This window comes from Dermacentor variabilis, chromosome 3, assembly GCF_050947875.1.
Source record: "Dermacentor variabilis isolate Ectoservices chromosome 3, ASM5094787v1, whole genome shotgun sequence".
Lineage (NCBI taxonomy): Eukaryota > Metazoa > Arthropoda > Arachnida > Ixodida > Ixodidae > Dermacentor > Dermacentor variabilis.
In genome coordinates, this window is record NC_134570.1 from 50,685,730 (window position 1) to 50,710,094 (window position 24,365).

The 24,365-nt window shown below is 45.1% G+C and overlaps 1 protein-coding gene across 1 annotated transcript; it reads right to left on the bottom strand.

Annotated features, from left to right (window-relative positions):
- Positions 1–23,759, bottom strand: LOC142575583 (uncharacterized). Its single transcript, XM_075685066.1, has 6 exons — positions 23,670–23,759; positions 14,994–15,029; positions 7,550–8,006; positions 5,830–5,889; positions 1,657–1,731; positions 1–1,087 (listed from the first exon to the last, which is right to left on the bottom strand). The coding sequence occupies exons 3-6, from the start codon at positions 7,623–7,625 to the stop codon at positions 609–611; spliced, it is 690 nt and encodes a 229-aa protein (XP_075541181.1). The 5' UTR covers positions 7,626–8,006; positions 14,994–15,029; positions 23,670–23,759; the 3' UTR covers positions 1–608.
- Between the last annotated feature and the right edge of the window lie 606 nt (positions 23,760–24,365).

Genomic DNA, 24,365 nt, shown 5'->3' on the forward strand with positions numbered 1-24,365 from the left:
TGACATACAAAAAAGGTTTTTATTAGTCAAAAGGTGCATATTTACGAGTGAGCATCCCTTCTTTCTTGATAAGAAAGATGTCTTTCTGCACACGGGGCAAACTATGTTATCTGTGTTTTTTTTTCAACTATCTATATGTGCCATATGAATATTAAAAGCAATTTGGAACTTGAAAGCCGGCCCTTTCTATGTTTCCATCATGTCCCTCATGTTACGCACTGTGGGATATCATGAACAGCGAATTACAGACTGAATTTGTGCCGTAGACCTGTCATGACTGAGCAATACTCAGCAAGACAACTTCAGCCACTACTGTTGCCATCTGCCTCACAACGTATACATTCAAATAACATTCCATGAATGCTCTGCAGATTTACATAAAGTGCAATGTGGCTCACAACAGCTGTGGAGTTAAAACAAAACGTTGCAGGCACCTAGTAGAATCTAGTAGAATGATATTAAGATGAGGACTTTAGCTGTTTTTCATGGCACTAATTAACATAATACACTGCCTTCTTTTCTTAACCACAAATTTCCTAATAACCTTTCCTTCACATAAAATAAGACATATGGCTCTTAGAAAGATGGCGCAAGATGACACAAAGCCATCAAGCATCCTCTTCCGATATTGTGATTTCATCAAAAAAACATTCCTGCTCGTCATCAGCTGCCTCCGTGAACTCGTCAGAAAGACAATCTTGCTCTCCATCGGCTGCCTCCATTAACTCGTCAAAAAGGCATTCTTGCTCTCCATCAGCTGCTCTCATACGTCTCACAAGCTGTTGTAATGTCCTCTGTGCAGGCAGTGGTACCACGTATGACTTTACGTAGTCATACACACGGCCCCCACACATCACTCTGAGCTGCAGGGCCTTCTGTATTGTCTCCCTGGACCAGGAGCTTCCCCTCATGGTCCCCTTCTCAAGCGCTCTCACTTGGTCATCGACCAAAAGACGCTTCAGGGAACGACGCAGCTCGTCTCTCTCCATCTCGGCTTTTCGGCGTCTCTTGCCCTCCAAGGCCAGCCTCCGCTCTAGTTCCTTCTCCCTCTCAGTCTTGGGGGGCTTCTTAGGCAGGAAAGGGGACCCTGTGAAAGGAACAGATCCTCTGAGTCACGTATTGAGAATTCTTTTAAATTTACGAATCTGCTAACTCTGGGGTGCTACAAGCTTGTAGTGTTGTGGTCACAGCCCCTAGCCTTTAGAGTTTAATACTTGCCTTATTGAAACATGCCAAACAATGACCAAATATTTGATAATGACATAACAGACTTAATTTCTGAGTATTTTTACAGCAAAATCTGTTTACAATAATGGTTTTCATATGACTGCTTTCAATCTGACTTCACTAGGGTGGAGAAAGATGAAAGCAAATGATAATGATGCGCATATAAAGAAACGGCCTCACATTAGACTGTCATGCTTGATTCAGTAGCAGGTAAACACGATATCTGCTGGTATATTAATGGAATTCTCCATCATTTCTACTACCCTAAATAAAGGTCTAGACAATATTGCTTGAGTAAGCAACGGTGAGATGATGAGAAATATCATGTTGCTAAATTAACACCATCTGATGCATAGTTCACAGAAATTAATGACGATTTGCTTGTGTGCTCTGCAGTCTAAGTGCAACATGTACTACAAGTACACTTACCTGCGGATGGCTGAGAGCAAACTGGCACTGCTTGCTTCTGTGGCTCGACGGTGGGTAACAAAGATGAAGCAGGTACTGAAAAATGTGGGGAAAACCAAATCAGTATACTCACATGAGAGGAAAATATTCACATGTTCTGCAGTTTTACTCTTTTGTTACCATGGGAAAATGACCATTTTTCAGGTGTCTAAGAAAAATATTGCTTGACGCCATAGACAATGACTTGGCATATAATGGAGAATTATAAAATTGCAGAACACTATTTGGTGCTTCCAAATAGATACAGTGCAAGAAAGAAAACCTTCACTGAATAATTACAGAAATGTGCAAAGCTGACATTTTTGTAGACACCTTAAATGTGTAAAAAATTGAGATAAAAAAAAAACTTCCCAAGAAATATGGATTATATGTTTCAAAAACTCTTGCCTAAAAGGTTATCCCACATAAAACTGTTCTCTGAGTAAACCATACAAGAATGTTCATTTTTCTGTGGCTGACAGACTCAGTTTCTTAAGGCAAACAAAGGTTGTGCATTTCTGGCAGCAGTTAATCGTTCCTTATTAGACTTTGTGCTTCACATCTTGAGTATCACCTGTTCTACATATTGTATTGGTGCATAAGTTCTGGTGCTGGTTTTCCAGTGGGAAGGTCTTCGTAATCTTTTCTGCGGAGCCCCAGCTGCTGCTGAACGAGCTCAATTCTGAAATGAAACTGTCTCAAACAATGCGAAAATACAATTTCTGCACGTTGGATGCGTAGCAGATGTTTTGAAGTGTGCTTAAGAGGAAAAAAAGTCGTGGGGCCGCAACAGTCAAATGGGGATGGATTACCAGCGATGCTCTTTAGGCTGCATACATGGGCTGCATACATTATGAAATCATACATTTTATTCACACGGCCCCACACTGCGCCCTCCACAAGCGCCGCCCCGGTCACCGCACCTCCCACGCATCTGCCGCAACCGCTGCTGCAGCCGCGCCGGCAGCTCCGACGCGTGCGCCACACACTTTCCCCCTCTCGTTATTCGTCAAACAGGCTCTAAAGCAAATAAAGCGCACGAAGACCAATTTGCTACAGTAAGTTCACTTTCTTGTATATATATATATATATATATATATATACACACACACACACACACAGCTAAAGATAACTTCTTCAGGCCACCTTTCAAACGTAAAGAAATTGAGCGATGCTACAAGGTAAACAGAACAAGTGTTTCAATAGTTTCGACCGGTGGGCCGCTTTTCATCGGGGGTTTTTGGTCCTTTGACTTACTGCTGGCGCTTGGATACCGGAGTTGACACGTTAATCTGCCGTAATCACGAGCCGCAGATTTTTTCTAAGAGGCACGAATTTTCGCCAGAATTAGCATACCTCATGCAGTTTAACAAATTTTGCACAAATATCACTTTTTGGACCACAGAAATAAAAATTGGAGGACGCTTAAGCTTCGCCTTCAAGAGTGGAACGCGACAGCGTTCCCGTCGACCCGCCAAGGGGTATTGGGCTACGGCGCAGCGACAACGCGCCCCGCATCGGACGCGGTGAGCGTCAAGCAACGCAGCGTTCGGCGCGACAGCGAAGTGCGCGCCTCAGCAAGCGACGCACGCCTGAGCCTTCTAAGGTAACACCGCGTTCACTAGAGGCGCTTTTGTACCGCTTTGAAGCATCGAACTCGTGGCTCAGCGGTAACGTCTCCGTCTCACACTCCGGAGACCCTGGTTCGATTCCCACCCAGCCCATCTTGGAAGTTGCTTTTTATTTATGAAGTGCCTGCCGTGATTTATCGCTCACGGCCAACGCCGCGGACGCCGACGCCGACGCCGACGACACCGGCTTTTCTGCGACACGAGCTCCTTAACGCTATCGCGTTAAAACCGAAACCTACTCTTAAAGGGCCCCTTCCCTCATCAGGCCTGGCCATTCTCAGCTTGACAAGCGCCGCGCATACAATACGCGCTAACGATCGTGTCTGCTAAGTATTAAATTGCTATGCGTCGCTGGAAGAGCTGAAATTTCAAACCGGGCGCCGTTTGCCCTTCTCGGAGCGGGCACCGTGCTCCCAGCCGCAGAGTCGACGCATATCTCGCAAGTGCGTCTACGTACATGGCAGTGCTGTGACGTCATTCATAGTGACACGTGACTTTGAGAATTATATTCAAGGGAACATATGTTATTTGTATAATCTGGTGCTTCAATAGACGAATTAAATTTTGGAGAAATATCGAGCACACAAACAGATTGTCTGCGTGTTTTTGTTTTACTTCGCACCGCAGTAAGAGATGTACTTCCGTTTCGTCTGCTTGTTCCCACGTCGCGCAGACGCGCGTGGACAACGAAACTATGCCATTTTCTGTCGTGTTCCTGCACGCGATCATGCTCTGTTATTCGCTTGTGTCTACCTCAGTATTCGCGTAGCACTGGCTTATACTGCTAGTCAGGTGTCCTCGTGCACAGCGCGCAAAAATCGTGCGCTACGCGAGACGAGAAAAAGGCAACAGCTCGCGCTCGGCGCCGTTAGCGCAAGTGCGCCGCGCAGGAAAAAAAGCGAGGTAAAAAAAAAAAAAAAATGAAGGCCGTGCCCGTGACGTATGCGTCACGCGACCATCGAGCTCGGGCAAGTGGAGAGAGTATCTTGGCAGTGCCGCTCGCCTCCTGAAATCATGGTTCGCGGCACTGAAGTATTTTTATCTCGGCTATTAACGAACCGATTTGACAAATTCTTGCGGCAGAAAGCTCCCCAGTGGGCACGTAACAACTTCCAGCGCATAACGGAAATTTGCTATGTGGCGTGGTGAGGGGCCTTTTAAAGCCCTTTTCATTATCGACAGAACAGCAATAAGTATCTCAGAAAGAACATTGTGCTGAAATCGGCGATTGAAATCTCTTACTGATTTGAATAGGCTTGGTAACGAAAACGTTAATAGAAAACCCGGCAAAAAATTTGGTTCTGGGGTCTTACATGCAAAAATCACGAGATAATATTGAGGCATGCTATAGTGAGGGATTCTTGATCAATTTTGACTGCCTGAGGTTCTTAACATGCACAAAATGCACAGTACACAAAGACGTACGTATAGTATTTAAATGAAATTACAATTACAATACTAAAACAATGACATTACACCAGAATAAAACAATGCAAGTTACAGCATGAAGGTTAACTGGTGTAATTAGTACACTAAAAATTTCAGGAGATCTACGCCACTCACACATCGCAGACAGCAAACAGCTGATGGTGTTCATGCGATTAACATCCTTTGGAATTTTACAGACTTTAAGGGGGCTTTGTATGTAACCGTTTTCCAACGTAACCACCTATAACAGTAGCCAACTTCTGCAACATGATAGTCCATGGTCTAATGGGTACAGCATTGGGCTGCTGTGCTGAGATTGCTGTGAGGTTGGTATCAAACAAACTGTTGAACCAACTTGGGTCACTGAGTAATGTGTTGCTCTTCAATGAACCTCTTTCACACTAACTTGGGTTACTTAATATGTGCCACTGGCTGTGTGCTGTTCTTCAGTTAACCGTTTTGATTCCACCTTGGGTCACTAGGTATGTGGAAGTGGGTATCCCACCACTCTTCAATGACAAAAAAAAATCATTAAAACAAATTATATTCACACACGTGCCTCATGCAGTGCAGCTACTGCATGGCACTGCATGTTCAGCGGGAAGCTTGAGAGAGGAACCCAGCTGCATACATGCCTCATACATAACACGTCTTTGTAGTGGCAATACTGTACACTGTTAATAACTTCAATGCTCATCACATTAACATCAACATTCGTTGCGGCATTGGTTCTGCTGTAATGTTTTATTGAACTTCTTTCCTCTTACTGCTGATATGTGACAGCAATGTTGTCACAAACCTGGGTGCACACCGTGATGTGACATTAGTCTGTGTTTGCCATCAGTAAAGGAGGTGACTGCCTCTTCATGAGGAGCTTTTTAGGCACTGAAAAGAAGCAGGCAAGATTGGTGCCAAAGGATGCTCTTTTAAGAGGCTACAGTAAAGCTAAATTTAGTTGAGTAGCATACAAAGTACTATTATACAGATACTGATGTATTGTGTGGTGTAGCCGACTATTCCTCATGCTCATCTCAGGTACTACTATTCTGAAGAAACAGCCAGAATGTTTTGGTTATTTACCGGCCAGTTTACTCACCAGCAACATGTGATGTCAACTTGTATGCTCCAAGGTTAGGGATTAAATATGTCACGGAATCTGAAAAATTGGGAAAGTGAATCTGAGCCCACAAATTTGAACAGTAAACAGCACACTTACAAGATGTGTGAAAACCAAAACACATAGCAAAACACATTACACAATAAGATGCATACAGGTCACATTTCAACTGCATTATGCTTTTTGTAAACATGTTTGTTGGCTTCTGTTTCGATGCATTAACCAGAAAATATATTAGTCTCTTGTTTTTTGTTGTGGTGATTATAATGCTGCAATCCATACTTCTCAAAAGCCAGAGCTATAGTCATAGCATGCAACAGTTAATTTATCCATCAAGAATAGACATCATGCTTTCATGCATTTATGTGAAGAATAAACATGCCTTGCATATCTGCCCTGCTCCAAAGCCACTTAATTTTATGCGTAAAATATGTGTTCCAGACTTCAAGTTATTGCTGTGCTACATGAATGAGTAAAACTATATTTCACCAAAATTGGGTACCTTTTTTTCTCAAAATTTGTTACCTATGTCAATTTTGGTATCCTTACACCAACGATCTATAACAAAATGTGACATCAGTTGTCTTTGTTAACCCAATACATACGTGGCACATTTAACAAACAGCTCAGACAAACGGCACTTACAAAAGACGACAACGCAATGCCCGTGTTTTCGTCTTCTGTAAGTCCTGTTTGCACTGTTTGTTCAATATGTTGATGTTAACCAATTAGCCCAAATCAGCACTCTTGTACAGCATATGTAGCAGCCTCATAAAAAAAGCAAGCCAAATATTAGTGGACCTAAGCAAATTATTCTGGCTCTGAACTCCTGCACAGCACGATCAGTAGGATCTAACAGTGAACACTGACAGCTTTTCAAGAACTTATTCGTGATACATACAACATTGTCTTTAACTACAGCTTCAGCATAGGCTATCTTGGCCTCTGAGAAACATGCACAAACACCACCATTGTTGGAGTCTGTGTTGTGCACCAAAGCCTGAAGCAACTACAGAGAGCTCAGTGGTTAGGGTGTTCAGATATAAAATGCATGTTGCTGCCGATGTATGCATATGACCCCTAGTAGCAGTGGTAAGCAAAGTATTGCCTTGCTTCACCGCATGGTAAGGGTGAAGCTGAAGATGAAGAGACAGCATGATAGAAAAGACAAACAGATATATTAGATTCGAGCTCTCAACTGTTGTCACAGTAAAATGTAACACCTTCTGAAGCTTTCTTATTTAGGTAGAATTTCACCAATCAAAAACATGCTGTCTGCTTTAATGATATTTGCTGCTTAAGTTAACATTCTGCATATATATACACACAGGCAGGATTAAATAGCATTTTTTGTTTTTGTTTGACAGACTTGATTACAGATTCAGATTCACATTGTTTCATTCTGCAATCCAGACGAGGGCGCCTAGCTGGCTTAGGTGGCGAGGACTATGAAAGTTTGCTATGGAAGGAGCGTGGTCTGAACTGCATATTCAGCACTTGGCCATAATTCACAACTCTTGACTGCCCTTTGATGTGGCTGACTTTTTGTTCCCACAGTCTTAAATTTCTATGTTGGGCGGTATAGGTACTAACTCTCTCCAGAATAAAGCAAGCAGCGTGCAAATGAAGTGACATGTGCACTGCTTGAAATTCAGGTCACAATGAAATGCAGAATTAAGAAATGGTTATTGGCACACACATGTAGGAGTTGGAGCACCAGTATCCTCAAGGAGAAGAGTAGTCTGAGCCTGCTGTTGCACAGGTGCGACAGTCATAGTCTGTAAGGGAGCCAGCACTGTTGCACTTTGCACTGGCAAATTTGTACTTGGCGCAATGTTAGCGAGGGTCGCACTGCCACTGGATGATGTACAAGTGGTCTGGTTTGAACTGCCGTCTGATAGCCCATCATTCCCTGGTTCTGAGTCATCAGTGGAAAGCACCGTGCTATCACTTTGTTGCGTTTTGTCACATTGAGGTGCTTCATGAGGCTGCACAACTTGTTCCGTTTTAAGACTAGGTAGTGCACAATTGCTTGTTGGTTCGCTCTCGCTTGGTGCTTGCCCTTCATATGGAAATATACTGGGTACAGCATTGTACTTCAATTTCCTTCTGCCCTTGGACTGGAAGCCTTCAAACTGATCATCTGTGAAGTGGTTCTGAAAAACAGAAGAGTTGAAGAATGTGTGACATTAGTACCGACACAAGATACGACAGACACACATAGGAAGGTGAAGATTTGAAGTGACCAAAAGTAGTCAAACAAGGGATGTTTTCGGAGTTTCGACATTGTGTCTTCGTCAGGGCAACATCATCTTTTCATTCACGTTGAATTTGTTGGCTCTTGAGAACCCTTCTTCGACCACTGATCACTAGTATCGAAACGGTATTTTCTAGCCTCGTTGAAAGCAGGGTACAAGCTTAATGCTTAAAAAAAAATATAGAGCCGTCAAAATGAGTTATTCTTTGAATAATTTCTCATGCTTCCTTTTTTTTGAGAGAATAAAGTTACTTTATTTTCTTTGTCAATAGTGTAGCTACACAGAGTGCTGTTGTTATAAGCACCAAGGCTGTAATTAAAAAAAATTAAATTATGGGGTTTTACGTGCCAAAACCACTTTCTGATTATGAGGAACGCCGTAGTGGTGGACTCCGGAAATTTCGACCGCCTGGGGTTCTTTAACGTGCACCTAAATCTAAGCACACGGGTGTTTTCGCATTTCGCCCCCATCGGAATGCGGCCGCCGTGAATGCTGTAATGTTGCAGAGGGGATACGCATTTCTGCAAGCGCCACCGTTTGTGAAGCTTTCACCAACAATCATTGAATCCTGCCGTGAAGTCGGCGTAATTTTAGGGCAGAGTTTATCAAGAAACTAACGGAAGATGTCACTTCCACTGATAAGGCCCGCGTCAAGCAACACGGTCGAGAAGAAAATGTACCTCGCAAATCCGGGCACCTCTTGAGATCGGTCTATCGCGGCCCATACGCAAAAGCCACCGAAGACGACGACGACGTTCCAGCACCGACTGGCCGAAAGGAATGGCATAGAACGGCTTCCCGCTTTCTGAGCGGTTCTTGCACCCGGGTACACTGCAGCCAGTCATTTTTCACGCGCTCATACCTTGAAGTCGTACATTTGCACAGTCGACACCACCAACTTTCGCAGTTGATATTTTGACCACCGGCCTTCAGCGACGCATCTAACTACTTCAAATCACAAACGTCAACACAGCCCTTACAAGAGACAGAACTGAGCTAACAACGCGTGTACGCGAACACTTCACATCGTAAAAACTGCAAAGCATGGTAAAACGCTAGCACAGTGACAAACTGCACATGGCTTCAATCGTTCCAATCGAAGCCACACGAAACGCACTCACGAAATCTACGCGAAGAAGCGTTTAACGTTAAAAATGAGAAAAATGTTTCGATAAAAAGTCTAGTTACAAAACTGTTGAATTCCTTGTTTAGAAAAAAATACGGGTGAATGTTGCCTTTTATTTTTTTCACATTGTTTGTCACCGCAGCCATCACCAATCTTTCACCACCAGTCACTATGCGCCACCTACAGTTATATATGAATACCATAGTGTTTCTGAGCGTCTGTGCTCTCCATCACGAGATGGCGCCAGTTTCTTAACGGGGTCTGCAGTAGTAGGCTGTGGCAGAGCGTAGGTGTGGCGAAGATTTGTGATTGTGGTTGTTCCAGCGGCCGTGTTCTAGTACACATTTTTTTTCGTGGACACTGAGCAATAATTCTTGTTCCCAGGTCATGGTACAGTAATTCTATGAGCTTATAAAGGGTGTGCAGGCCATGTTTTCATGTTTTTGAGTGTGGCTGGGGCTGTGCCATCACAGCCAGGCTGTGCGTGCACGGACTTCCTTGGGGGGTGGGGTGGGGGGGGCTTTCAATTGTGAGCTTACCGGATTTCACGGCGCTGTAGGTCACAAATGTGAAGGTCCTCCACGCGACTGAAGCCTTTGTTCTGTATTGCAATTCTGCGAAGGTGTCGCAACCAAAATGTTACCAAGATTGCCTTCATTCTCCATCATTTTTCCCGGTCTGCGGTCAGCGGATCTATACTAGTGTTCGAGCTACGGTTGGAACACTGACTGACGTGTGGTTTTATTCATTTTGAGGACTGCGCGAATATCTGAAACCTTACTCCGAATAACAGATCGAATAGTGTACTATTGGATTCGGTCTTCGATTCGAATAGTCACTGTTCGTAAACGTGAATATTTTTCGGATTTATTTCAAAACGTCAACTGTATCCAATTAAACCTAAAATTAGAGCAAACGTACGGTAAATTTTCACCTGGGTGGGCATAGTATAGACATAAAACATGAGAACTTGGACAGCAGAGCAGGCTTCGTCGCTTAGGTAGTTTTTAGGATACAACGATTATGCGCGTTTACTTAAAGAGTCCCGTGCATGTGAAAACACTACTTGTTTGCTCGTAATGATCCATTTGCGCTTTTAATAAACAATGCTTCATAACATACTATATAATGAGGTAAACTTGATAACGTTAAACCAACTAGGATGTGAGCATCGTTTTATACTAATCGTGATAACGGCTGTTCATTGTTCTAAAACTATTCGATATTTGATTCGATTAATTTCAGGCATTATTCAATTCGCATTCGGTTCCGTCTCAAAAAATCACTATTCACACATCCGTATTCATTTTATCATTATTTATGGGTACACGATTACTTGAAACTTTTGAATAATACGGGTGTCACACGACCACTTTCGATCGCGATCAAGCCCGATCCGGATTGAAATACTCGACCACGATTGGGTCCCTGTCGCAGCTTGCGCGAAGAAATTAATCGCGATCGAGAAATTCGATCGCGATCGAAAGTGGTCATGTGATACCCGTAAAGAAACGGTCTCGAGTCAAAGCTACTCTCCTGCTCAGTGGCTATGGCGTCGGGCTGCTGAGCACGAGGTCGCGGCATCGAATCCCGGCCACGGCGGCCGCATTTCGATGGGGGCGAAATGCGAAAACATTCTGGAGCCCAAATAGCGGCCCCAAAAACTTTGCGTCAGCAAACGTGGCGGCACCCATCGAAGCGACGGCTCTAACCTAGCACTAAACTGGGTTCGATTCGTGGTAACGCGTGAAGTTCGCGAGCTAAGAGAAGTGACTGCGGTTATCGCTTTCTCTCAACTAGCGTGTGTTATGAAGACTGATTCATTAGACGCCGCTGATTCAGAATTCGATTGTGGATTTTATGGCTCGTAGGCCTAACACGGCTAAGCTTGGCTAGTTAAGGCACGTAAAGTTGGTTTGCTCAAAACTATAACTAGTTGTTTGCTGCTTACAGAATAACCTCCAAATTGTAATTAAACGCGAATATACGCAAGTTAAAATTACTATTCCTATCATAAAATGGTATATTTTATTAAATTATTTCTAATAGCTTTTACTTGACGCCGTAGTGGCGCTGTCAGCGCAAGACGCTATCCGCAAACGTAAAACCCTATTCTGAAACTCTTCACTTCTTCGTGCCCCAACGCTAACACCCGCAAAGCTCTTTGGGGCCTCAAACTATTGGGGCCCCTATTCTAAAACTCTCTACTCACTCGCGCTCAAGTTTCGCCCACACGCGACATTCATTTGTGGGCACAGCTGCGTGTCCCCTGCGGATTAAACCTGGATACACTTCGTTGCAACGTCAAATATCAGCTGTATCAGTAACGTCAATATCAGCTGTAACCCTTACGTCCATTGGCGTAGTTCGGGAGGGGGGGAGGGGAGGGTTGGGCGGGGGTCGAAGCCCCAGCAATTTTCTAACGAACCTCCTTTCCCCCTTTCCCATGGAACAGAAAGTTTCAGGAGGTGGGCTCCGATAGAGCGACATGGATGAAAGGGAAGGATTGAATGTGAATGCAAGGCGAGGGCTAGCGGCGGTACGAAGGGGAAGAGGGAGGTGTTGTCAAGGCCGGAGGGCGATCCCCTAACCCATGCACACTACATTACGGCCTCATTCATGGCACGCCTCTACCTCATTCCGGGTGGTGTCGCACATAACTGCGGAGGGGGGACCAGGGCTAAAGATTCCACACACACATAAAGATGGGACGGGGGGGCACGCGCATAAATCTTGAGGGCATTTTGGCTCCCTCCACCAGGCCTTCGTGTCGTCGAAGAGCTTGCCATCTCTGGTACTTGACCGAATCGTCGACCGCGCTTTGCGGAAAAAAATCATTCCGATGTAGGGGCGTAGACCTGTACGAACTTCAATTTGTACCTCTTATTAAGGTTCACAACAAGACCTGCCACCCTCTCGTTAATGCTATAGAATTCCTGTACGCTGCCAGCTATATTCTTATTACTCAGGAATCCGACTCCTAGTTCTCATCTCTCCGCTAAGCCCCGGTAGCACAGGGCATGCCCGCTTTTTAGCACTGTATATGCTTCTTTTGTCCTCCTAACTTCACTGAGCCCTATTATATCCCATTTACTGCCCTCTAGTTCCTCCAATAGCACTGCTAGAGTCGCCTCACTAGAATACGTTCTAGCGTTAAACGTTGCCAGGTTCAGATTCCAAAGGCGGCCTGTGCGGATCTAGGGATTCTTAGCACCCTCTGCTGCGTCACAGGTCTGACCGCCGCCGTGGTCAGTTGCTTCGTAGCTTCTGGGGACTGAGGGCCGGGGTTTGATTGTTGTAGTCATATAGGAGGTCATAGTCATATAGTCATAGTCACATAGGAGGTTGTAGTCATATAGGAGGAACCTCCTTTGCGGCGTCTTGGGATTCAAATGCTATGGTCCCTAATGGCCAGTGGCGTAGCCAGAAATTTCCTTCGGGGGGGGGGGGGGTGCTCAGGCAGCAGCTCGGCCCCCTCCTTACAGAATTTGTCGAGGGATCAAATAAATTAATAATAACTGCATTGGCATTGCAAGATGCTGCAAACAAATTCTTGAACGCTATGCATCGTCAAGTAAAATATGTATTTCTTCATAAAAGAATATACTCGTATGTCTCAAACATTGTGCTCGAAATAACTTATATCAGTGCTTCCATGTTTTCTGTCTATTTAATACGTAAAGAAAATATCACACGAACTTTAGCATTATATCAGTCTGAAAGCAGCAAAGCAGTGCATGCCGCTGATATGAAAAATTTAAAGGCCATGAAATGAACAAGTTGAGGACAAATACTTTAATGAAACTTTAATGGTTAACGTCTCTGCCTTTCTCTCATTTGCATCTTTCTCTCTGTGTCATTCAAGAACCTTGTTTACGTATTTGTACATATGCAACCAGCAAGAGAAAATCTCAATGACGCTGTCCTTTGTTAGAATGTACACATAGTATGCACGTGACGTCACATCAGCTGCTGTCGTCTGCTTCCGCTACGTTCCGCCATCTTGGGGTACCTCATCAACCAGCGCGCGCATATGTTATAACACTATTGGTATACTATTGGTTTACTATTGGTATACTATTCTAGTACACTGTAGCATAAGCCTATAGGTTCCCCAACATGGCGCTGCCGTAAACAGGAAGTCGCGGAGTATCGTCGAATGACGTACGTGCATACTATGTATTGTGCAGGAGCTGCTTGTCATCGGTCGTGTATTGTTATTGCGCCGAAATTAGCGTCACAACAGAGAGCACATATAAAAAGCAGCTGAGTTCTGCAAAATATGCGAGGGAGAGTAAAATGAAAGTGAGCCAATGCTAATATACGACTAACGGCGTACTTTATTGAAAAGTAGTATCCATGAGCATTTCATTCCCGCCGCACAAAACTCGGGTTGCTGCTCCAAAGACTCTCTATGTGACTCCTTCACGTCATCGTCCGACACGTATCTGGTTCCCTTGAGCTATTCTTTTCAAGTGCTCCAAAATGTGGGATTCACAAGACGACAGGTCTGGGCTGTATAGCGGATGTTGCAGCGTTTTCTACTTGCCAGTTTTGTGTTAACCACGTCAGCGTCGTGGGGACGGGCATTGCCGTGGAACAAGATGACCCCATTCCTCAATTTTCCACGTCGTTTGTTCTTCATTGGGACACGCAGCCGATCCGACGTTTTACAATATCAGAAACGATTGATAGTCAGCTCTCAGGTTTAGCAAGTCGCTTTTGTCAAGAAAAAAAAAAAAATTCAACAACACCTTTCCGGCGGGAATGACGGCTTTTGCTTTCTTTGCGGGTGGTGAATTCAGATATTTCCACTGTAAGCTTTGGCATCGTGTTTCGGGCTCGTAGTAGTAACACAATGATTCCTCCCCGGTCCCAATTGCAGACAAAAAGTTGTCACCCTCATTGTGATACCGGACTAGATGAGTCAAGGCAGCGCCGAACCTCTCTGTCTTCTGGGGTGTTTCAAAATCTTGGGCATGCATTGCGCACATAAGATCAGATAACCGAGGTGTTCATGAATTATGGTGTGACCCGAACCGTGACTGATATGCATGTTCACACACACTGCGAATTCATCGATGCATATCCTCCGTTCTTGTCTAATCAGCATTTGCAATTGTGTTGGGGTGATTGCACGGTGGCTTTGCCACGGTCTTGGATCATCTTTGCAACGTTCACGTCCTTTGAACCGTTTTCTCCATAGAGTTTCACATTAGTATAACTATTAGTAAATTAGTATATTAGTGTGTTAGTAAATCTGGCGCTGCGATCGTTCAACCACCATGGTAATGATGGGAAGTACAGGCTACAGATTGGAATTCTGTTGACTGGCGAACCAGTCTACAAGTGTTTTGGCAGTTTTGGTTCGCTCCAAGAGCGGTTGCCATGACCTGCAGTGATACAGTGCAACGCAAAGCTCTCTGCCTTTGTTCTGTTGCTCGAAGTGGCGACAGCGCACTGGGCCAGCGGATATTTGTGTCAGGGTGTGGTGTCGAAGCCCTGACGAGAAAGCGACGGCATTGTAAACGTTGAAGGAACATGTTTTGACCGTTTGGACCTTGGTTTGTTAAGTGTGTTAGGTTGGTGCTGTAGGGTTACGTGTTTTACGAAACTTGAGAATAGGAAACAGAAGGTACTACTGATACCTGTACTTCCAGTGGCTTGACAATTACATTTTATTGAGGGCTTCATTATGCATTGCTTGTTTATGTGCTTATTGAAATGTGTGTTTTAGGACTTTGAGAACACAAACTTACTTGTGGTAGGAAAGGTTGCTGCTTCCTGGCTGTAGCCTAGTGCCGCAAAAGAGATAAGTGCAAAGCCACGTGATAACGCTTCGGAAGCGGTACGTCAACATAATATATAATGAAACATACTCGTAGGAGGCCACAAGCGTCCTAGCTATCACTGCAGCAGATATGCTTAAAGTACTTGAAGACGTTCAACAATTATGACAGCCGACGCTGCTTTTCGAAAGAGCGAGAGAGTTCGCAAGTGCCTGTCGTCTGCGAGAAAAGTCTCGTGTTTGCAGCGAGCAGGCATCGTAGCAGACGACTCTTCTGGAATTCCTCTCAAGGGCGCAACAGTTTCTCAGAATACAAAATTTTTATTTCCATAAATATCTTGAGTAGTTTTATATAAGTACATGCACGGTTGTTATTGCTGTTGTAACAATAAATAAATCATTATTATCTGGCCTTAAATCGGGAGCAGAATCGCACAAGAATGCATACGCTGGTGTGCCCTAATGATAAGTCATAGTAAACCGTGCTTCAATTTTAAAGTCATACAAAGTTTATGCAACATGTTGTACATTATATAACATACTTCAGAAATAAAAGTAAATTTTACGCGATAATATTTGGGTATAGCTTTGTTTACTGCTCCCCAAGCAAATGCCACTAGTCTAAAGATCGAAGTCAGTGCGAAACCTGTACTTCCCATCATTCCCATGTAGGTTGAGGCAACGCCCTCGAATGCCCCCGTATGCACTAGCATCACATTTCCCTCTAGGGTATTTATTTAGAAACTCTATGGCTTTCTCCAACGCTTCACAGTGGCCAATGAAATGCAATGTTCAACGTACACGGCAGCAATGAGGTGACCAATTTCTTTTTCGGAAACATCTTCAGCTGCCAAAAACCTCGCGACGCCACGCTGTTAAATTTTGGAGTATAAATTATGCCACAAAACCAAGTTCAACCCAGTGTACGAGGGCATTAAAAGTCGCGTCACCAGGCCGCATAGCAAATTTTGGTTATACGCTGGAAGTTGTTACGTCTCCTCTAGGGATCATTTTGCCGCAAAAATTTTTCATATCGGCTCATTAATAGCCAAGATAAAAATATTTCAGTGTCGCGAACCAATGATTTCAGGAGGCGAGCTCCACTGCATAGTGAGGCTCTCTCTCCACTCGCCCCGTATAGCCTCCACAAGTGAAATTCCTTCCCTGCGTTCCCCATAGTGGACCTTGAAGATCGCGTGACACATACATTATGGGCCCCGCCTTCACCTTTTTTTCTCCTACGTTTCACTCGCACATACAGCATGCTGCGCGTAGCATGTTGGCCACAGTCGAATGCCTACTTTGGGCACCTAATGCGGCTACTGACGGAATATTGAAGAAAACGTGATACGCTTGGTACAGAGAGAACCATAGGCGAGGGTTGCCTGTGGCTTATATCACAATTCTACTTCATGCGCAGGTCTACTCGAAGCGGCGGACAATACTTACACAAAAATTGAGATGCAAAATCGACTAAATCATAAAAATTCACTAATTAAGTTTTTACCTAATTCTATTATGGCCCATATTGCATTTTACAAATTAGCCATGTAGTCCGCAAGGCAGATCCACTGGCAACGAATTTTCAAGATGACACCAGTTTCGAGATATAAAGTCCCGAACTTTGCGGAGAAATCCATTCGTTCCAGTTAATTTGTTAACAAAACGTTGTTCCATGCACTGAAGCACACAAGTAACTGGAACCCCAATGCATTTCTCTGCAAAGTTCGGGAATTTATACTATGTACCTCGAAACTGGTATCGTCAGGAAAATTCGTTCCAAGTGGATCCGCCTTGTGAACTCCATGGCTAGAATTTGTAAATTGCAGTGTGCGTCATACGGTAATCAGCCCGAAAGTTAATTATATAGTTATTTTTAATTGGTCAATTTTGCATTTAAATTCTTTGAGCAAGTAGTGTCCGCCATTTCGAGTAGACCGGCTCATAAAGTGGAATTCAGCTATCTGCCACTGCACAATGCATTGGTGGGCTAGTTGGTGATAATCCATAATTTGTTTAGCGCAAAACAACGGACACAAGTAAGACGACAGGACAAGGCGCAACTCTCAACTGATTGTGTTGTGCTTCACTGTTGAGCAGCACTGACCCGATTGCACAGTAATAACAAACTTCGCCAATCGGCTACAGATTATTGCTATAATACTCCAAGTGTTCCAAAAAAGGCATATTTTCCCCTTCCAAAACTGCTCCAAAATGCAGGTGTGCCTTCTCCTAAACTGCTCTAGAAGATTTATCCAACGCCAAGAACTGCTCCAAATCCTAAACTGTCTGGACAACCACTATTGGTGGCTTTCAAAAGGACAGATTGCATGGTGGGCTAGTTGGTGTGGCATTATTTACACAGTAGCTCAGAAGGACGGCGGTGCAGTTGCATCAGCGAGGGATTACGTGAGCACTGGCATAACATTGAGAAACTAGCCTTATCAGGCCACCTTGTCGCGCATTGCGCACGCTGCGGATGCAAGCCTCTGTTTGACCGCACTCATTTGCTGGCCACAAACAATGACCAGCTCAACAGAGAAACTGAATAAGCTGCCGAGATTAGGAAAATAAATGGTGTAAGTTGCCCGTTAGTCTCCTTATCAGAGAAAGAAATGTTGATGGCATTTATTCTGGCCTTTGGGAACGCGCATCAGCGCGTAGCGGGTTGCTCCCACGTCGGTACAGAAAGGCCGAGCGCCTCTGGCGAATCGTGGGTCCGATGGACAGCCCGTAGCTGTGCTTCAAGGTCAGGGCTCCTTAGGGCAGCTTTCCATTTGCATGACCAACGCCGCCGCAGTCGCATAACTCGTCGCACTGCCAGAGCATGTGTTCCAAGTTAGCTACGTCTGAGCGTATAGCTCGCAAATATTGATCGTATCTCTGGATAGATTCTGTATAACAATGCAACGTTAGGGTATGCCCTGACCTCAAGTAACCAGAGCATTGAAGCCTGTGGTCTGCATAGTTTCCTGTGTGGCAGAGGTTATCTCCGTGCCATGTAAAAATGTTTCGCAAGTTCGTTATATGAAGAGGGAGGGTCCCACTTGTCCATAAGCTCAGCGCCGTGCCACACGGTAGCTACACGGTCGACGACTCCTCGCGCAGCTCTGTGGGCCGATTCGTTGAGGTTTGGCCAGAGGTTGTCGGTCAGAGGTTGTCGAGACTGGAGGCTTGCCCAGCTTGCGGATGAGTATGGTGGTATCCCTTTTCCACATCTCGGTGCTCTTCAGTGTTTCCACATCTGGTCGACGACGTCCATCAGGCGCTCCACCGACTTTGTCAAGTTCCTCGATGCCCTGTTTGTAACTCTATCCGAACCCGGCGGTTGTAAATTAAGTTGTTTCTCTTTCTCTTGTTGCGTTAGCCCTCCAGTTGAACTTGCTGAATTGATTGGTTTGCGCATCTTCCTTCTCACTTCCTTATGTTCTGCGACATATAGCGCTGTGTCCCACCTGTTTCTCCATGTGTGCACGTTTCATGTGACGTCATAGAATTGTCCGCTTGGAAGAATTTTCTTATACCGTATTTGCTCGAATCTAGGCCGACCCCAATGCTAAGCTGACCCCCTAAAGTCTGAAGCCAACAAAAAGATATATAACCTCGAATGTAGGGCGAACAAAAAAAGCGAGGACAGCGTTCACAAAATGCAAACAGTGCGGAGCTCATTCAACACATTAGGTTGGGGGAGTTGACTTTGCCATCACTCGGGGAGGCTTTGCTGTTGGAGCGTGATGATGATTTATTTACAATGCCGAGATGATGAGGTTTGCCAGCTTGCGCACAAGCCCCACGTCCAGGTTCACGAATTCAACTGTAATCGCTGTTCCATACTGGATCTTCCCATCTTTCGATCTCTCTGGAAGTTCTTTTCTTTCGAACACCATTTGTACACTGTCCTTATGCACATCTGCAAAAACAAGATTTTATTCTTATAAGAGCGTTGCTATTCTAGGGTTGTTGCTTGGGGTAGTTGGTAATCCACTATAAAAAACGACGTACAGCCCAAAAGACAAGGACTGTAAGAGACGACATACACAGCGCAGTATATGTTGTCTCACAGTCCTTGTCCTTCAGGCTGTACGTAGTTTTTATCATGTTTTTATCATTAGGGTTGCCTACAACTTGTCCTAGAAGGAAATGGATCAATAGTCGGGACACTCTTTTTCGGTCTAAGGAGACTCGGTTAAAGGGTCCATGAACCACCTCTTGGGCTTGCAGAGAAAACACAGACCCAATAGCTGACATTAGTCATGAAGGGTGTTTTGCACGTCTTCCTACTGTTACTGTGTGAAGTAAGGGAAAATCTGCTTGCGAATTTATAATAATTATGTACAATAATAATTATAGCCCATGCTCGGTCACAAGGGTGAATGAGCAAGCAAAACGGCCTTAAGAAGGGTAAAATGCCCCTTTGTACAAGGTTAAAAAATTGCAGTTAGTTACAGCGTGCAATTACGACTAAGAATAAAAAAAGAGCAAGTCTTCGAAAGTGTCGCACGGCCATCATCAGCTTAGTTCCTAATGTCGCTAGCGAGTTATATGGCAATGAAAATGCAATGTAAAGTGCAAGCCGTGGCACAGTTAACATTTATGGTGCAATTAGGAGCGTTGCCAGTAATTGTTCGGTCCTGATTTGTTTGGATATTAAGAAGTTTTGTAGAATGTTTCCCCCGTATCTTCGGTGGACTAAAAATGAAGCCTTGCTTACAGTTGATTAAAATTAGGGGCAAGTTATGGACCAGGTGTAGACGAAGTTTCAAGCATGTGGAATAATTAGAGCCTCAGCAGTAGTAAATTACGTATGCAAAGGCTCTGGAGCATTCATGATCTAGAGCAACACTGCAGTGCGATGCACCCAAGACCATGCATGCACTGGATGACCCACATTATGAGCTCCGCTCACTTCTGTGTAGGCGCAGTTGGTCATGAGTATCTCTTGGTGCAGAATGTCAAGCTGTTCTATGCAGTCGTATCGTATATTCTTATATCGTATCGGAATTCCTTGGAATCATAGATATTGAGGTACGGGGAATCACTTACTTGTTTGGACAGACAATGAAGCATGTCCTACTCCCTCAACTTTCGCCGTCGCGGCTCTTGCCGCCTCTTCATTGTCGATCTTTATAAGCAGCTCACTGTCGCTTACCAATGTGGCATTTATCTGCAGAAGCAATATTTCTTTCAGTCTTTCTGCTGTCTTACAACAAGATGCCATGAGTAAATGCACATCTTAGCAATATATACCGTACGTGAGCATATTAAAGAATATAATAAAATAAAAATTATGGCTATTTCATTTCTGAACTAAATTTCGCCGTCGCGGAACCTGACGCTTCCAAAGCATTGCACGACCAATGAAAAGAACCATGAAGAGGTGCAGAGTAGCGTGTGTCTGTCGCTACTCCCAGGGCACCTACAACTCGGTGGCATTACAGTTGTTAGTAGGTACAGTGGGGTGGGGCATTTCTTGTGGCGCTTGACATTACTGTGCAGCCACGAGCAAGAACCGGTGCGAGAGAGAAATTATATCTGGGGGCCTTCGCTCCTTGATAATGTGACTTTGCCTAGGCACTAAGGAGGAGGCTTTTTGGCACGTGTTGTAGAATTGTCCCCTAGACATGCCGGCATTACGAAGTGCAGTCGAGTTTGTTTATGCTCCGCCACTGGCTGCCCGTGCGGTGTGGCAGTGGGCTTGGGTGCCCCGTTTGGTGATCACCGTGTCTGAACGGGCACTGTCCTGACTGATGTTGTATAAGTCACGAGTAGCTTTTTTTTGTCGCAACGATAGATTACATTCTTTACAAGCACTGCTCCAGGAGGGCACATGTAACCAGCTAATGGAGGCCTCAGGAGAGCACCTCAGATTATAATAAAGCAGGTGGCTCAGGATCTACAGGGCACCCAAGGGGTAGTGGGGGGAACCAAAGCTAGAAAGAAGCAGGGCGGCCCATGTGTTGGGGCCGCGCAGGCCTCGGCGAACCCCAACCCAAGGACCAGTCCGGTTTCTAGCTTCGGCGTCCCCGTTGCCGCTTTGGTGTCCTGGAGGAACTGTCAATAATGTGAAATAATGACACGTTACCATTATTAAAAACAAAGCTGAACAAATATAATTACGTCCAGCCACCAACTTGCGACGCTAACTTCAGCAGTACCACACTCCGCGACTTCTGCCGGCACACCAAGGGGCAAACGCATGAAACACGTGCTGAGAAACTCCTTTGTAGTGCCTAGGCCACTTAGGCAGACTCATATTCAAGGAGCAATAGTCCCCACGTTTCCTTTTTTCGGGCTGCACCTACTTCACCTGGATGTCACGCGGAGTCCCAACACCGTGAAAACTCACCGCGTCAAAGTGATGTGTCCGTGTTAAAGATGCTTTAATATTCCGAACCAAACTGATTTTTTTTTCTGCATAGCCGCAGGCTGCCCCTTGCGGAAATGAATAGAAGATGACTGCCGCCGATCACTCAAGCACTAGCTACATGTATACAGTCGCGGACAAAATATTACGGACCATGAAATCTAAGAAAAAGCTGAATATCCCCGCAACCTCACAACGCAATCTTGTATTTGCATTTTGGACCTCGACTAGAATATGCTAACAACGTTGTCATGGGCAGTTTTACTGGTTACTGCTACAGGCTGCGCAACAATAACAGCTCCCCACGTCTTCTGCAACACACCACGCCCGTGCGAGGGGAATCACGGAACGCAACCGAGGAGTCCATCCGTCCGGCCTGTTCAGCGAGCCTCAACAGATTTTTTTGAAAAGTACATTCGTTCATGCGAGCCGAAGGTTAAAAAATTCGTCTGCGGTTACGTGGTTGCATTTCACGACATATTGGCTGGCGCGGACAATCGGTCTCGTGCGGCACTTTGCAAACGGTGCGAAGCGTGGCAAGACGGTCTCGTTAATCGTGATGCGTGGGTGGGATTCACAGCAGCCACCGCAGATCGACGTCCGTTCATGCAGCACTCTCCCATCCAGACGACGCGCTCTACTCTGGCGCCATCGTCGCCACAAAGCACGCGTCATGCGGGGCACTATGGTTTTCTTCTCGCGCTTTCGCCGCACCCTCCCCTCCCCCGCTTTCGTCCTCGCGATCTCTTCGCTATCGCCACATTTCATTTTCCGATGCAGTCCGTGTCGCTCTTTGATCCTTCGCCGTTGTGCTCGTTCGCTCGGTTACGCTGACACTTGCGCTACGAGGCCATAAAAAATCAGGTCTATAGATACCGGGTGAATTGTGGGAGCAGCATTCATTGACCGAACTACAGCATTTGGTACTCTGAACCATTCTATTCTTTTGTATGAACTACGGTGACCTACGGCATCAGTGGTCGTCCCTTAAAACTTCATAGCTACATAACTAATTGGTCTCAAGTTATACATGGAAACGGTCACCTTTCATCGGCTAACTTTATCAACTTTGGTGTTCCTCAAGGTTTTATTATTAGGTCCCTTACTGTTTCTGTTGTTTCTGTTTTCAACCTCATATTCCTCGCTCATTATTTTTACATACATTGCCATTTATCATACTGTAAACAGACGCTACGCAAACGAGGTGGCGCGGATGAGCACACCTCGATGGGCACTCGGCGTTCCTGTACACTAAGAAATTGTGCAGCTTCCACAGCGCTGCAACAAGCCAGCTGTTTTACTCCTTGAGCCAATGTTACATCCATTGTTTATTTATTTATTTACACAATATTGCAGGCAGCAAGGCTGCCCAAGCAGGAGAGGGATTAAAAAAGATGCCTTTTCAACATATTTTCAAATGAAACATGAGATATGCATTCAACATTACATTGTAGTAAATGATTCCATTCTTCGCTCGTAAGTGGAAAAAATGATTTCTGAAAGATTTTAGTGCGGGCAAAGTATGACCGGACTACATTAGAATGAAAAATATGCGATGACCTTTGTAGAGCACGGGTAATAAATGTGGCATCCGTTACAGGAAGTACCCCGGCATAAAACATTTTCGTGTTACAATGCACTTGTTGTATGTGGCTACTATTCACCAGTCATGCAGGCGGAGGACAAAGCCGGTCCGCACCACGCAGCATGGTCAGACTGGATCGTATGAGCGTGAGGACGCACACGGGCCCTGTCGGGCACAAAGCAAACGCTGCGCAATATGCACTACATCTGCGTGTAGCTGCGGTCTGCTACGTAGCGCAGATACGGCAGGGTGCCCCGACAAGTCCACTGGCTCAGTGCAGTGCTGCTCGCTCATGACAACCGCGTTTGGCTTACGTTTGGCGCGTCGGAGGTGCAAAAATCGGGGGCAGTGGCGTCTACATTACCATCCAAATTCAAACGTGAACTGCGCACCACGGTGACATATAGACGGCGGTGTCTTGTGAGCACGCCTCGCTCTGTCGTAACCTTGGCAGTGAAAGGCATCTGCTTCTGGCGAACGTATCGAAGTACGTTTCGTGACAAAGTGTTTATCAAATAGCCTATTTTAACTTCGAATGCTTTTCTCCACTTCGATAAACATGTAAGTGGTTCAGGGCCCGCTTAGGTGCCTCTGAATTCGTAAACTTGACGTAAAATTGTTAGAGTTGATATATACACTAAGAGCTTGCGACAAAAACCAAGGAAGTGTATTTGAATTAACAGAAAGCAATCACTTACGCTGCCTTTGTGCGCCTCATTGAAGTTGTCGGTTGTCTCCTTAGTTGGAGCCACCTCCCTTTGCTCGGTGATGACAAAGTTCTGCGACCTACAACGCTAGAACCCAGAATGGCGCCCAAGCGTGCATTTAGTGCCGAGGAGACGAAGGCTCCCAGAAAGCGTCCGAGCGGAGCAGCCACGGTAACATTGCACATCACATCACGACTATCGTATGCGGTCAATATTTCACTGCCAATCAACGCAAACAGCACACAAAACTTCGGTTACATCGACTCTCACATTGCGTGCGATATGCATATTTTACCTTCCAACTTCTCATACCTAAATCTTAATTGTGCGAAGCAATAACAATAAAAAATTTATTGGCACGGCTGTGCACTATCTCCGTGGTCGGCCCACGAAAGACGCCACATTTTTCAACGGGATCGTGATTCTCACTCAATCTGGACGCTTCCCGTAAATTCCCATACGCGGCTGCTATTGGCCAATGGGTGACGCCAATCAACATGAGTGTCTGGATCACTGCGCTTCTTCCTACTGTTAATGCGCATATTTTTTGACAAAGTTCAATAAGCAGGCTGAAGTAAGGGAAGATGTGGCTTTACGTTTCTATAACAATTACGCGCTCCCGGAAGAATCAGACTATCGTCTGGTCACGCCCGGCCGTGGCAGCATGCACATGGAATAAAAAGTTTG

Bases quoted from the DNA above. Each gene is read 5' to 3' on its own strand.
- LOC142575583 (XM_075685066.1), bottom strand. From the start codon at position 7,625: ATGACTGTCGCACCTGTGCAACAGCAGGCTCAGACTACTCTTCTCCTT. The intron at 5,890-7,549 runs GTGTGTGCCAAT...CCAATTTTTCAG, and splicing joins TGGTGCTCCAACTCCTACAT to ATTCCGTGACATATTTAATC. The intron at 1,088-1,656 runs GTAAGTGTACTT...TTCCTTTCACAG, and splicing joins TTGCTCTCAGCCATCCGCAG to GGTCCCCTTTCCTGCCTAAG.